General features: G+C 42.0%; 1 protein-coding gene across 6 annotated transcripts; it reads left to right on the top strand.

Annotated features, from left to right (window-relative positions):
• The first annotated feature begins 9,351 nt into the window (after positions 1 to 9,351).
• Positions 9,352 to 14,287, top strand: LOC136520861 (uncharacterized). Of its 6 annotated transcripts, XR_010775409.1 has the most exons (8): positions 9,352 to 9,823; positions 10,256 to 11,021; positions 11,099 to 11,214; positions 11,295 to 11,508; positions 12,230 to 12,366; positions 12,464 to 12,526; positions 13,190 to 13,397; positions 13,640 to 14,285. XR_010775409.1 is itself a non-coding variant. In XM_066514529.1 (7 exons), the coding sequence occupies exons 3-7, from the start codon at positions 11,194 to 11,196 to the stop codon at positions 13,646 to 13,648; spliced, it is 444 nt and encodes a 147-aa protein (XP_066370626.1). In that variant the 5' UTR covers positions 9,352 to 9,823; positions 10,256 to 11,021; positions 11,099 to 11,193; the 3' UTR covers positions 13,649 to 14,287. The 6 variants fall into 6 exon arrangements, 2 of the variants coding, with proteins under 2 accessions (XP_066370626.1, XP_066370625.1); XM_066514529.1 differs by lacking the exon at positions 13,190 to 13,397 and having other exon boundaries at positions 13,640 to 14,287; XR_010775410.1 differs by lacking the exons at positions 11,099 to 11,214; positions 11,295 to 11,508.
• Positions 14,288 to 14,349: the final 62 nt, after the last annotated feature.

The raw sequence follows: 14,349 nt of genomic DNA, 5'->3' as shown, positions 1-14,349 counted from the left end.
TTCTCCCTCTCATTTGTAACCCCACTGCAAACTTCGAGCACCTAGGGTCAGGAATAAAGTCACCGACTGACTCAAACTGGACGTAGGGCATGTTGCCTGAACCAGTATAACCCTTATGTCATTGAGTGTTAGGCCACCTCCGATCACAACATACAGCAAAACTACAAATATTTACTTGTTGGTCACTTTCTGCATTGATAGAGCCCAAGCCTCGCCACCAGAAGGAGGAGCCCACCTAGCATCATAGTTAGCCAGCTAGCCCACTAGGGAGGCCTCCTAGCCCATGGGGGGCCATCAACCTCCACCGCCACGTACTCCTTCCTATGATCTACACCGTTGATTCTAAGGCGGTTTTAGGTCAGTTCATCAAATGGTGGTCGGGAGAGTTGATGCGGATCGATGACATGGCAATTCCTTGCCCCTACTCCTCCTAGAGTCCTTGCCCCTTACTCCACCTTGATTCCTTGGCTGCTACTCTACCTCTAGCCTATATATAGCAGCCTCTACCCCCTCCCTCATTAGATCCTCAAACCCTAATTTGTATTCTTCTCATGAGGATCAGAGCTAGCTATCAAGAGAAGATTAGTCCTCCATAGAATCTAGTCTTATAAATAGAAACAGTGAGATAGAGAGTGAGGGAAGAGTTTGGAGGAGATATCGTCCTATTGGTGCTCTCTCTACGGCTTGTATCTTGGCAGAATCAAGTTCTAATTGAGCTTGCTTCTGAGATTTCTCTAGTAATCAACTTCTGATCCAAGTATCTTGTTTATATTGTTCTTTAGGTTCATGACTCTTTTGAGTGCTTTATTCCTGCACTAGAGTATTAAATATAAGTGTAAGCATGGTGCTTAGACTTAGGTTAATCATGGATGCACCCTGCATTCCAGATCGGTGGTAGATCGCATGTGTGACATCAGTACTATATAGCATCGTACTATAGCATTGTTGATCCTTTGTAGTCCACCTCCCATCTGTAGGCGCACGTAGGACGCGGTTACGAAGGAAAGCATCCTCTGCTGGTGTCTTTCCTTAAGTAATGTCCCTAGTTGAACAGTAGAAGACATAAGCTTACCCAAGTCAGAACTAGAGAACCTTAGTTGTCCTCTCTACGCTCCTGTTTATCCTAACCTTATTGCTACTCCTAGTTAAATTAACCCTTAACCTAATCGTTACCCCTTGTTAAGTTAGACCATAGTTAGTCTCACATGTTTCCCTGTGGATATGATACTTGGAATACTTTTGGCTAAAAGCTATAGCGGTATCCGTGCACTTGTGGATTTATCTGTGTGCGTTAAAATATACCAACAACAGCAAAAAACATGTGGTTGTGTCCGAAAAGCAGAGGATTGTGGGAGCTGATGGAGTCTAAAGCCCCGAAGAGTATAACAACTACACTGAGCTCTCACTCTTTACCGATCATCCAAAGAAGATCAAGTTGGTCGAGACCCACGTCAACAAGACCAAGATGATGCCCTGGTTCTGCCCCGACAGTGAGAAGAAGACCATAGTGGGAACACTTGCAGCAAAATGATATGTGTGCCACACATATATGTAATAATGTAGTCACTTATTTATTAACAAGAACTTTATGTAACTGACTGTTATTGTAATGGAATCATATATATATATATCGTAATCTGTACGTGTTAAGTGTTTGATTTTTAAAAATAATTTGATACTTGTTGAATGCAACTCTACTACTACACTCCTACAACACTACTACTACAACTCTACTACTACTCCTACAACTCTACTACTACACTCCCACACTACTACTACTACTACTACTCCTACAACACTACTACTGCACTCCTACAACACTACTACTACTACACTACTACTACTATTACTACTACTACTACTACTACTACTACTACTACTACTACTACTACTACTACTACTACTACTACTACTACTACTACTACTACTACTACTACTACTACTACTACTACTACTACTACTACTACTACTACTACTACTACTACTACTACTACTACACTACTACTACTACTACTACTACTACTACTCTACTACTCCTACAACTCTACTCCTACACTACTACTCCTACTCCTACAACTCTACTACTACTACACTTTTACACTACTCCCACTACTCTATTACTCCTACACTACTACTCCTATGAATTTTAAAAAGCATTACAAATTACATTTCAATTTTAAAACGTTGTAAAACTGAAATAATCAAGGAATTGAATGAAATGTTAAAAATGCAAAATCTTAACTAAGGCGGGCACCCTAAGCCGCCTGCCTTAGTTAATCTTAACGGTGGTGGTCATCCTAAGTCATCCGCCTCGGTTAATGATTAACCATGGCGGGCACCGTAAAGCAACCGCCTCAGTAGATATTAACTGTGGTGGGAACCTTAAGCGGCTCGCCTCGGTTAATCGTTGTCTATATATACCGCCTCCTCTCCTCCAATTTTTTCTAAGTCCTTCGTCGGTTTCAAATTGACCCCGAAGGGCTGCCCAATTTTTCTGTTGCCACGCCATCGCTGTCGTCGAGCTCCTCCGCCCCTGTCCCTGACCTCGCGCGCTCTAAGCTATGGCCTGCGCCATCTTCCCCATCCATCCTCGACCTTAGGCCAGCTCCCTAGCTATGGCCACCGACGTGAATTCAAGGTGAAACCCTAGCTCTATCCGCTGCACCACCCACCGCCATCCGCACCATCCATGCCCTTGTGGCCTGCTTCCCCGGCTACATCCTCCCCGTTCGTCCGTGACCTCGGTGCCTTCTTCCCTGGCTCTATCTTCACCATCCATCTATCACACCCTCTCCTCAGCGTTGAGACCTGCTGCCTCCATCCACCACGCCGTCTGCTGCATCCACCTCCATCCTCTGGTCCCCATGTCGTCCTTTGGCTCCATTCATCTTCCCTGACTCCTCCATCTTCCCTGACTCCAAATCTAGCTCGCTGAGGTTCATCCCCTTTTATGCTCGTGTAATGCCTGTGATGAACCCTAGCCTATGATGTCAATTTTCTTTAATTCATGTCTTTGATGCCAATTTGATTGTTGTCTGTGATTCCAAATCTTGTTGTTGAGCAAATGCCACTACCTGTGATGCCAAATTTTTGTTGCTGAGCAAATGCCAAATTTTTGCTACCTATTGTGATGCCAATTTTTTTGTTGTTGTGAGCAAATGCCAAATTTGAAGTTGTTTACTGCCTGTGATGCCAAATTAATTTTGCTTACTTGGCTCCTTAACTATTACTTGACCATAGTTGCTCATTACTTGTCCATATATATGGCTGCTCCTTACTAACACTGTTACTTATACATAGTTGCTTACTAAGCTCCATATGTGTCCTATCTGAGCAAATTGAACACTGCTCCTTACTAGCAGTGGTTTGTGGCAGCCGTTGCCCTTTGGGGTCAATTTGAAAAGGCCCAAGAACTTAGCGCTTCTCTCTACTCTCTACTACTAAGTGATGTTCCTGCTGCTCTTCTCTCTACTCTCTGTACTACTACTAGATGCTATTGTATGGTACTCCCCTATCTCCTCTCATTTTTCTACTCTCTGCACAGTGCTTCTCAATTTCTTTGAATTGAGCACATATTACTCCTACAACTGCTGGCTGCTCCTACTTTTCCTGTGATAAATTGGGATAAATTTGTTGCTTTTGAAACGATTGAAGGGCTTACTACTTGTGTAGTAGTGCCTCCGAGGTCAATTTGAAACGGCCGAAGGACTTAGCCCTTTGTGGACTACTAGGTGAGCAACTAGGCCAACCGCCTCCAAGCCCCAAATGGAAACGCTGTGCAAAAGATTTTATGTAGTAGTGCCAATTGGCACTGTCTTCATACTTAATGTTTCTACTACCACTGCTCTACTACTCCTACTCCTACTCTATACTACTACTACCACTGCTCTACTACTCCTACTCTACTCTACTCCTACTCTACTCTACTCCTCCTCCTCCTCCTCCTACTACTTGTAAGCTGCTGGTTGCTACTCCTACTCTACTAAGTGTAGTAGAGTAGTAGTAGAGTAAGTGTAGCACCCAATAGCTTACAAGTAGTAGTAGTAGTAGTAGTAATAGTATAAGTTTATAATGTCCGCCTCGGTTAATCTATTAACAGAGGCGGTTAGCCAACCGCCTCAGTTAAGGCCACGATTAACCGTGACCTTTGCACCGAGGCGGTTGGCTTGCCCACCTCAGTTAAGCCAAAATGCCCACCACGGTTAAGATTCATGTAGTAGTAAGTTTTGAAAAAGTTTTCACAAGAAAAAGCATAGTTCACTTATACTCCTCAAATGTTACTTTCAAATCGCTTAATGGTGTGTAATTCCTTACCAAGGCATAGCAATGTATTGCCTTATTTTTCTTCCTACTACTATAAACTTATGTGGAGCTCAGGTGGGATAAACATGATTTCATACTTGCATTGCATATATTATGAAGTTCAAACAAGGATCCAAGGAGAAAAATGCTATACTCTTAGATCAAAATGTGCATGTATCTAGAATACGATAATAAACTTTATTTTACCACTTAGCAGGTACGATCTTTCCCTCTAACTTATGATTATTTTGAGGCATGCCCATCTTTTTTTCTCATTTTTCATCATTTTTCAACGCATGAGGCTTCATTTGCTCATATTTTTCTATACTTGGACTTTCGCATATCCATTTTCTTTCAATACTTTTGCATAGCACATGTCTCTTTTGCAAGAACTTTAGAGGGAGATCACATGTCATGCCCGATAGGATGATCGCCAAAAGTCACCGTCAAAGTGGCTAAGAAAATAATTAAAATAGGGAGGGGCCAAGGCCCAACTGTAATAGGATTCGATTAGACTAAGACTATGTGGGATCAAGCCCATCAGCATGTAAACCCCCTCTATATAAATAAGGGAGAACCATCAAGAGAAGGCAAGTAAGTTTTGGGGTTAAACCCTTATCTCTTCCTCCTCTCCTTCTTCTTCTGTCGCCGCCGCTTCTCTCTCTCTCTCTCTTGCCATGCCGCCCTCGCCCTGCTCCACCGCCACCGTTGCCACCCTCACCCTTCTCTGCTGCTACTGTGTGCCGCTGCATCATAGCCGCACCCTAGCCGGCCAAGGTCACACCCCCAGCCAGCCCCCTATGACCAGCCCGCTATTAGGAGCCACCCAAGCGCCCATTCAAGGGTCAGCCACCCCAAACGCCCCTGAATGCCCAAGTGGGAATTGAGAGTGTGACATATTGGTATCTGGAGCCACATCGTGATCTCAATTCATGGAGGATATTCACGACATCACTAATCCATGGAGGAAAAATTCAACGAGTTCTAGGATAAGCTTCAAAAATCAGAAACAACCTCATAAGAAAACCCGGACCAATCTCCAATCTATGTTCCACCACCAAAAAGGAACACGCTTTTTTGACACCCTGTTAGATGGGTTGTTGCCAACACTGCTGCCAGATCAAAACTAGGGTGAACAGGTCAAGCCTTTGCCAACAATGCAGTCCCCATTGATCAACAAGGATGACCAAAAACGAGATCAACCATCAAGGCGTCGGGAGAACATCCCTAAACTATCATTTTTGGAGTATGACTAGGATGGAGACCCATCCTAGTGGCTGTATAAATGTTGAAAAAAATTTAAAACAAAATACTAGGGAAGAATATCAAGCTAAACTCACAATCTTCCACCTTCAAGGGCAAGCGTTCACATGGTTCATTAGACTAGAACAGCATAGCGGTCAACTGCAATGGTCCGAATTCGCAACAGCAATCAGCAAAAGATTTGGTCCCCACACCCACCACAATCATCTAGGACAACTCTCTCATACAAGATAAATGGGAGAATATATTACATGACTACAACAACCGCTTTACTCTAAACCTGACAAAGGTACCTGGACTTTCCTCATCTTAGCAGGTGATGTTATACACAGTAGGACTAGCTCCAACACTACACATTGACACAGAGTTACAACAACCTACAAACCTAGAGACAACAATTATATCACTGGTAAAAAGATTCTATCTCGCCAACACAAAAATCAAGACATCAACTCCATCAACTACCGAACATTCTCACATAGAGATCTCCTTGCATGCAGTGATAGGAATTACAACGAGCCAAACAATGCAAGTACAAATCACCATCAATGGTCGTGACTTCCTCACCCTACTCGACTCTGGCTCAACACACAATTTTATAGATTCAGAAGCAGCAGTAACACTAAACCCCAATAGAACAGAAGTACTTGACAACATCACAGTAGCAGTGGCTAACGACAACAGAATTAGCAATGCGGGAATATTCAACAACCTGACGGTACATATTGGAACAGAAACATTCAATATCGATGGTTACAACATAAAACTAGGAGGTTATGACTTTGTCCTAGGAGTCAATTGGTTAAGCTCAGTAGGACCAATTGTATGGGATTTCTGCAACCTCACAATGAAATTCTAGCATCAAGTCTAGCGGATTATGTGGACAAGCCTCAACAAACCACCAACGAAGATACCTTGCATACACACAGTTTCTACGAAACCTACATTACAATCTTTACTGGACAAATTCTCAGAAATTTTCAACGAGCTAACAAGACTCCCCCCCCCAAAAGGCGATATGACCACAAAATCTACCTTAAAGACCCAGGAACCCCGACAACAGTCCGACCATACAGATACCCACAGATAAAAAAATGAGTTGGGAAAAGCAATGTCAAATGATGCTACAATAAGGAACAATTAGATAACTACTAATTTTTTTACCCTATCGCATCGCTTCGCCTTGCATCAAATGCAAATATAATGCAATAGCTTGCTGCTATTACATCAATTTTGCAAATCTGATGCAATAGGTAGTCATTATTGCATCGAGAAGACATTGGATGCGATAGTAATTCGTGTCTATGCAATAGGTATGATCTACGCACCAATTTCGAACAAGAGATGCAATAGGTAGAAATCAGACAAGTTTGGTTGCGTTGCTATTGATTTTTTATGCAATATGTAGGTGGTATTACACCGGTTTAGAATATGGGTACAATTAGGAAGCACTGTTACATCGGACTGATAGTGATAAAGTCTAATGCAATAAGTGATTGCTATTGCAGTTTGATGGATGCCACTAGCAAAGAATATATATTCCATTTTTCACACTTATTTATATTGGCTCAGAAATATTTAGTGCCTCCAAACTGAAAAGAAAATGTGTTAAAATGTATGTGTGTAGAGGAGGCAAAAGAAGCACCTAATGATGATGACTTTGAATTTGCTTTTAAGCTGGACACTCAGGCTATTGACGATAGTCAAGCCACTGCTAACCTCTATGCTGACCACTCTCGAACCCTCATCAAGCTCGCTGAACACAATGGTGCGTGAAATCCTCCCCTTCAGATCTAGCTTTCATCTCTCCCATTAAATATAATATGGTTTGATCCTATCTTTCTAAGAGCTAACCTTCTCAAATGGTCACTGGCACATTTATTTTAATTTTTTGGGTATTATTTTGTAGAAGAGAATAAATTTTCACTCCTCTCCGATTAATTTCTGTTTATAGTGTTGTGTGGTATATGCTTAAAGATAAAAGCTGCTCTTGAACAAGTCTCACCATATAGACCTAGATCTGGTGATCCTCGCTTGGGTACCTTATCAAAGAGATGTGATCAACGCATTGTTGGTGAGAGTAGAACCTTAAAGCTACCAGTTGCCTTATGTATTTTGGTCTATGAAATGTTTTCCCCTTTCATCTTTCCAATTCTAGTGTGATTCAAATTATTATATGTGGCTACATATTTCATTTGTCACGCGTATTATCTTGTTAGCCTATTTATAAAATGAAGAATAAAGATGCTTGAGTCATTTAATACTCACTACCGTGTGTTATCCAGAGGACATCAAGAAAAATGTTTTGAATAAAAAGAGTTATCCAGAGGAGATCAATAAGAATGTTCTGAATAAGAAGAGTACAAAATATGGAGAAGCTTCGAGCCAACCTATGCAGGTAATTAAGGAACAACTTCTAAATAATGCTAATGTTTCCTTTACCCAAATAAGCATACTACCATCTTATTCTAATAGAGGAGCCATACACAAAAGACAAATGCATATTGTAGAAGATTAGAGAAACACCTCACACCCATTAGGCATGGATGACTTTCATATATATAGCCACAAGACCTTCAGTACATTTAGAATTAGACCCCTAGATATATACATATCTAACACCCCCGCAGTCATAGCGAGAGGTTCACAGACGCATAGACTAGACTAAAATCAGTAAATAACTGTACAGGTAGACCTTTAGTCATGATATCCGTGAACTGATGCGAGGACGACACATGCAGAACACGAACATCACCAAGCGCGACCTTCTTGTAGATGAAGTGAATGTTGATCTCAATGTGCTTAGTCTGGCGGTGATGAGCGGTGTTAGCTGTCATGTAAACATCACTGATGTTGTCATAGAAGACAACCATGGTGGAGGGTAGAGGTAGATGGAGCTCACGGAAGCAAAACCAGCAGCACTTGGCGACGACACGGTACTCCGCCTCAGCACTGGAGCGATAGACGGTGGTCTGACGCTTGGACGACCAAGACACTAGGTTGTCTCCAAGGTAGACGTAGTAGCCCGACGTGGAGTGGCGGGAGTTGGGGCAACCTGCCCAACCTGCATCCGAGTATGCTGTGAGGGACTGGACAAGACCAGTGGCAATGTGTAGACCTTCAGAAAGAGTGCCTTTGACATAGCGGAGAATGCGCTTAACGAGGACAAGGTGCAGCTCTCGGGGGTCGTGCATGAAGAGGCACACCTGTTGGACCGTATAAGCCAGGTCGGGGCGGTAGCGTTTGTCCAAGGGTGGTGGTGCTCGGTGCTTCAAGTCGTTTTTGCTAGTTCTCTTCTTAGTTGGAGTTGTGTTTAGTTGCTCTAGTGGCTAGATAGTCGAGATGCTAGTAAGGTCGGTTTTTTGACCATGTTGGTTCAAGTTGGCATGTAGTCAGGTGGTGCACTCTCCCCGTTGATGATTTTTTGGCCCGGTTTCTACTTAAAAAAGCTAGATCGACACTTATTTTTCTATTTTCTATGTCTAATAACATAAATCATGGTAAAACTTTTTCCATCCCAAACGTTCATATTCGCTTTGCTGAAAAGCCGAAAAGTGCTATTGGACTGTGACAAAAAAATACTAAGCTGGACTGACAAGTTCAAACTTATGCATAGTGTTGCGAGGCTCCCTCCCTGGGGAGAAAAAACAAAAACAGGGTGGAAACTGCAGCTCTGGTATGCACATGGACAACGCGACAAAGACCTGTGGTCAACGTTAATCGAAAGAAAAAGGTTTTCCAGAAGCTGAAATCATTTTCTTGACAATATACTACTAGTGGCCAGCATTCAACTCTGAACAATGTTATGAAGTCTGAACATTTCTTCAGAGTTTCAGACATCTTAAATCCATCCAAACAATCGATCAGATTGCCCCGCTTCTTCTTCAATCTGATCGCGCGATCAACTCGCCATCTCTGTTATGGTCACCATCTTCTTTCCCTCCTTCCCATTCTGTTATGGTCGCCATTTAGCATCTAGCAGACTCACCACCACCCATACCAGGCCACCGCCCACCAGTCCCTCGAGATCAAAATCCATGCATGGACGCAGGTCCCCAGTCCCCACCAGGCAGGGGCAATCGGCTCGGCGGCACCATATAGGCAGATTAGCCTCCCCTCGGCGACCCGTTGGTGGTGGAGAAGGAGAAGGAGAAGGAGAAGGAGAAGGGCAGATCCGCCACTTGTCCCCCGCTCGCAGAGCCCGTCAAACCCCGTCGCCACGCGTAGTAAACGAGGACCTGCTTGCGCTGCGTACACCGTACGATCTCGCACGCTTTTTTCATGCTCTGTAGCGACGATCTTGTGCTAAGTTATTACATATTAGTCGATCTAATTTTAGGTTTACATTACATGCTGGTCAATCTAGACATTTTGTGAAGCCGGATTCTATCGGATTAAGTTAAGAGTTGTTGATTCATTGGGTAGAATTGAGATTGGTAGCAAAAAAAACTAATGATCATTAGTTCATTACCCTTGGGTGTGGGGTGGAACGGGAGTTGTTTTAATCTACCAGCAGGAGAAAACGCCCCTAAATAAATAAACTGCTGCATTTGTATGTATTTCAGTTGAACTGAGAGTATTTGTTTTATGAATTTGTGACATCTGGTTACTTGTATAATATCGCACAATGATTGTACTCAAATAACGATTTGTTAGATCTGTACTCATCGTGCTGCTTTCTCCTTTTTAGGCGTAATTGGCTGTGGCAGGTGCTGCTGAGTCTGCATATGCAAAAACTCTGCAAGACCCCCAATGTTTTTGTTCTTGGAGGAGTTGCCCAACACCACGCCATTAGAAGAGTCGATCCCTGACAGTGCACCAACAGTGCCACATGAAACCATTGGGAGCTCATCCAGCACTTCCACATCCACTTGTCAGAAGCCTGTGGCAGCTGCTGCTGATTCCACATATGCTCCAGGCCTGCAGGAGCCAGATGGTCCATCCTTGGATGAGTTTTTTGACAATTCATCTGGGCAGAAGCTTGTAGAAGGTGTTGTTTCATCTTTGGAGAAGTTGCACGACACTAGTACATCATATGAAGAATCAAACATCGCCGACCCGCAGACAATGACGCAGAACACCATTGATGGCTCATTGAGAACATTACCCTCCTGGTCTGAAAAGTTTGTGGCGGGTGCTGCTGACTCCACATCTATACTAACTCTGCAAGAGCCAGATGTTTCCTCATTGGACGAGTATCTTGACAGTTCATCAGAAGAGTTGATCACTGCCAGTCCACGGACAGTGCCGCTTAACACCATTGACGACTCTCCACCAACTCTTGGGCCTAACATTTTGATCTACTATCCTGCAAACTCATTTGAGGTGTTCTACATTAGGATTGACAGGAGGGGATCTATCTGGATATACCCTAATGTGGGTGGACCGTTTCAGAGCATAGATGAAACTGAAAATGCTATCATTAGCTTCCTTGATTTATGGCAGTGTGAAACAAGGTAAAGTTTCTGGACTTCGTTCTAGTTCGTTTTATCTCCATTACAAGCAATTGTTGTTGATTATTGAACTCAAACAGGATTAGTACAACAAAGGGAGGTCCTAATTCGTTAAGTAGTGAGAATACCTGTAGTGAGAAGTGGCACTTGGCTCAAGCTATACTGGACCAGTTTAATGACCAAAGCAATCTTTTCGGTGGCTGTCTCCTCTGTCTCTCTCTCTCTCTCTCTCTCTCTCTCTCTCTCTCATGCTACAGTTTTCTCTTCTTATACTAGAATCTTGCACATGAACTGGAAGATCTTTTGAGGAAACAAATCATTTATGAGAACCACAGGTGGTATTATCATTTCAATTTCACAACAAAGCAGAAAGAAGCTGATGATGACCATAGCACTGGCAACAAACTATTCTTTGCTGAAGTTTCGCATATGCAAGGAAAAAAGGTCTGGGAGGTCAACTGTTGCTGCATGATCGAATTTGTATCTAAGGGTATCCCACACTCGTATCTTAAATTAACCTCTACATACTCGTCATGGTGGTTAGGGGTTCAGTTATAGTTTTACTTCAAATACATGGTCAAAAGAAATATTTGTTTAATATATATATATTCTGAAGTGCATTCCTTCATGTGGCCTTTTGCTATGGTCACACTTTTGCAACTCAAATCGAGAGACCCTGCATGTATGTATCTGACAATAGCTTATGTTGGCACATAAAAAATTTCAAAAATACAGGTTCTGCTTTTGCTAGCTCATCTGTTACATATGTATATGGTTGTAAATTTGTTGCTTGTATATTGAGTGCAGACCTTGCAGTTTATAATCATGTAATATCTTTAACTGTTTCATGCAGATGACTTGTACTTATTGCGTATATACAATTTTCCTTACCTTAAATTACTTGGGTAATTAACATCTGGTTGTGCATGGTTGCTGATCTGGCGCTTACTCTTCTATTAGATGTAGATCTTTTTTTGGCTAAATATAGAATGTGATTTGCAATTCCTATTATTCTAACAAGACAGTTTGTTTGCCTGTCGTGTTATGTTTTAGTGGTTTATTATTCATATGTAACCCTTGCAGTTTAAGTTTGTGCGTTATCTTAAACTGCTATACATTTTTCTCTACCCTGAATTAGTCGCTACTATTAACATCTGTTTGTGCATGGTTGGTGATATGTCTGTTTCTTGCCTTATTTCTTTATGATGAAGGTGGCCATTGTTTTGGCTGTAAAAACAATGGAAGTTCTGATATGCTGCACCCGTTTGAGGCTGATGCATACACTGGTGGTCACTTGGATGGATATTTACCATTTGATTTTGATGCATTAAGCAGCTCTGATGATGATGTATAGTGATTCAGTTTCCTGTTTTTGTTCAGGTCATAATTTAACATTTTTGCTACTTTGTTGCTAACTGCATGTGCTTCCCCTTATTATTCTATAGGACGGTGAATATGAATATCTATATAAAGATGAGGATGAAGAGGATGAAGAGGAAGAGTTTGAGGTATGGTTAGGCTGTATCTTCTGTGATATATGCTACCTCCAGTGAAGAAAACATGATTTTCCAGACAGGCAAAACAGATTGTTTTCCTTGTCTTAATGTGGAGTTACTTTACTGGAAGTAGTGTATTGTAGTACTAGTGTGCTGTTTCTTACATGATGATTACTGAGTTTTTCTTTACTCTATTGGGTTCCTGTGTTGTTTCTTACTTAGTTTTTCTTTAGTTTATTTATGTCGCAAAGCAAGCGCAATGAAAGGCTAACTAGTGCACTAAAACATCTGTAATATTAATCTGTTTTTAAGCTTTTCTGATCTCTGCCGATTATACTGTCAGTTGAATTACTTTTGTTACTGCTTCAGATGAAATGCCTTGTTGGTCTGGGCCAATTATGATATCTACTCTTGGATGCATCACGTAGAGTGTGTCAGTATATTACTATGTACACAGTTTTAACCTATCCTAGTAGCCACTCCAGCTGTTTGCCTTCCAGTTTGTTTGCCAAACAAATGTGCATGCTATACAGTAACTACAACCATGCCTTTGTTTTTTGTACTACCTCCTGTCCTTCAAGTGCTGATGGCATGATTATTCTTAGTGACCTTTCTTGATTTCATACATTCATTTAGGCTTGTTGAATTGACTGGTATATGTTTGTGGTTCTGCAGCGGTGTTTGAGGTTCTGATTTGTCATCTTGGAATTTGTAAGTAAGCACCGAAAATTTAGTGGTGGCCGCCTGGCCGGGGGAGGGAAAGAGAGGGGCTGGGACAGAACCTCTATATCTTTAGACTTGGGAGTGTCATCGTTCTGTAGTGGTCTAGCGCGCATATACTGTGCATTCAACATAAAGTCAAGAACTAAGGCACAACATCAAGGTTCGCTTCGCTTTTCTAGCTTGGCGTTACAATACAATACTTTGATACTGAATTATGTGCTGTCAAGTTTTCTGGGTTTGTACTAACTTCTGTAATAACTTTATCTTGGTCAAATACTTGAATATGCTGGATGTCGGGATCTTAGTTGTTCTTTTTTTAACTCCACTGTGTTTGGTGCATTGGAGGGTTTGATGCTACAAACCTACAACAACCCCTAAATTTGGAGCTGAATTGCACTGTAGGTATGGTAAACGACGGGTGTCTTTCAAGCCAGGGTCATGGCAGCCAGCCAGCCACCAACATGAATGCTAACCGGAACTCCAGCAGACATGGGTGCTATACTGCAAATGGATGCTCACAGAACGAGGAAGTCATCGAAATCATCGCCTGCTAGTTGAGGCATCTTTAGGCTTGTGATTGGCATCTTGTTGATCTTGGATATGTGCAGCTGAATCATCGACTTGCTTTGTTTAAACTTGATGCAAGTCAAGGTGCTTTGTTTAAACTTCTGTATATTTCCTAGCTCATATTGCTCTAATGAAGTAAGGAACATTAGATCAGTTGTTACTCATGATTCAGATGTCTTATATCCCACCCTTTTTTTCTCTCTTCAATCTTGATTCTTATGCTCCTGCCATCTGTAAGAAATATTCCTTTCATATTTTTTGTTGGCTTGGACTGCCTCCACGTTCTGTTGTTTACATGCAGGCATATTGGTGGTTCAGTGTCAGTGTGCAATCACACCGAAGTCCAGAATTTGCTGTTGAAGAAGCTGCAAGAGTTTCTGTGATAAATTGCATGCCTCCAGATGATGGTTCTCTATCGCCCATCAGATCCATGAGTTACTAGTATAGAAATATACAAGTATGTGTTTTTTGGACCTGTTACTGTTGTGGTCTGTGGAACAAATTCTGCTGTTGTGGTTTTTGGTACAGGAAAGAGCTATGTCCTC

This window comes from Miscanthus floridulus, chromosome 18, assembly GCF_019320115.1.
Source record: "Miscanthus floridulus cultivar M001 chromosome 18, ASM1932011v1, whole genome shotgun sequence".
Classification (NCBI taxonomy): Eukaryota; Viridiplantae; Streptophyta; class Magnoliopsida; order Poales; family Poaceae; genus Miscanthus; species Miscanthus floridulus.
The sequence above is the reverse complement of the archived record's forward strand: the minus strand, read 5'-3'. Positions and strand labels throughout refer to the sequence as shown.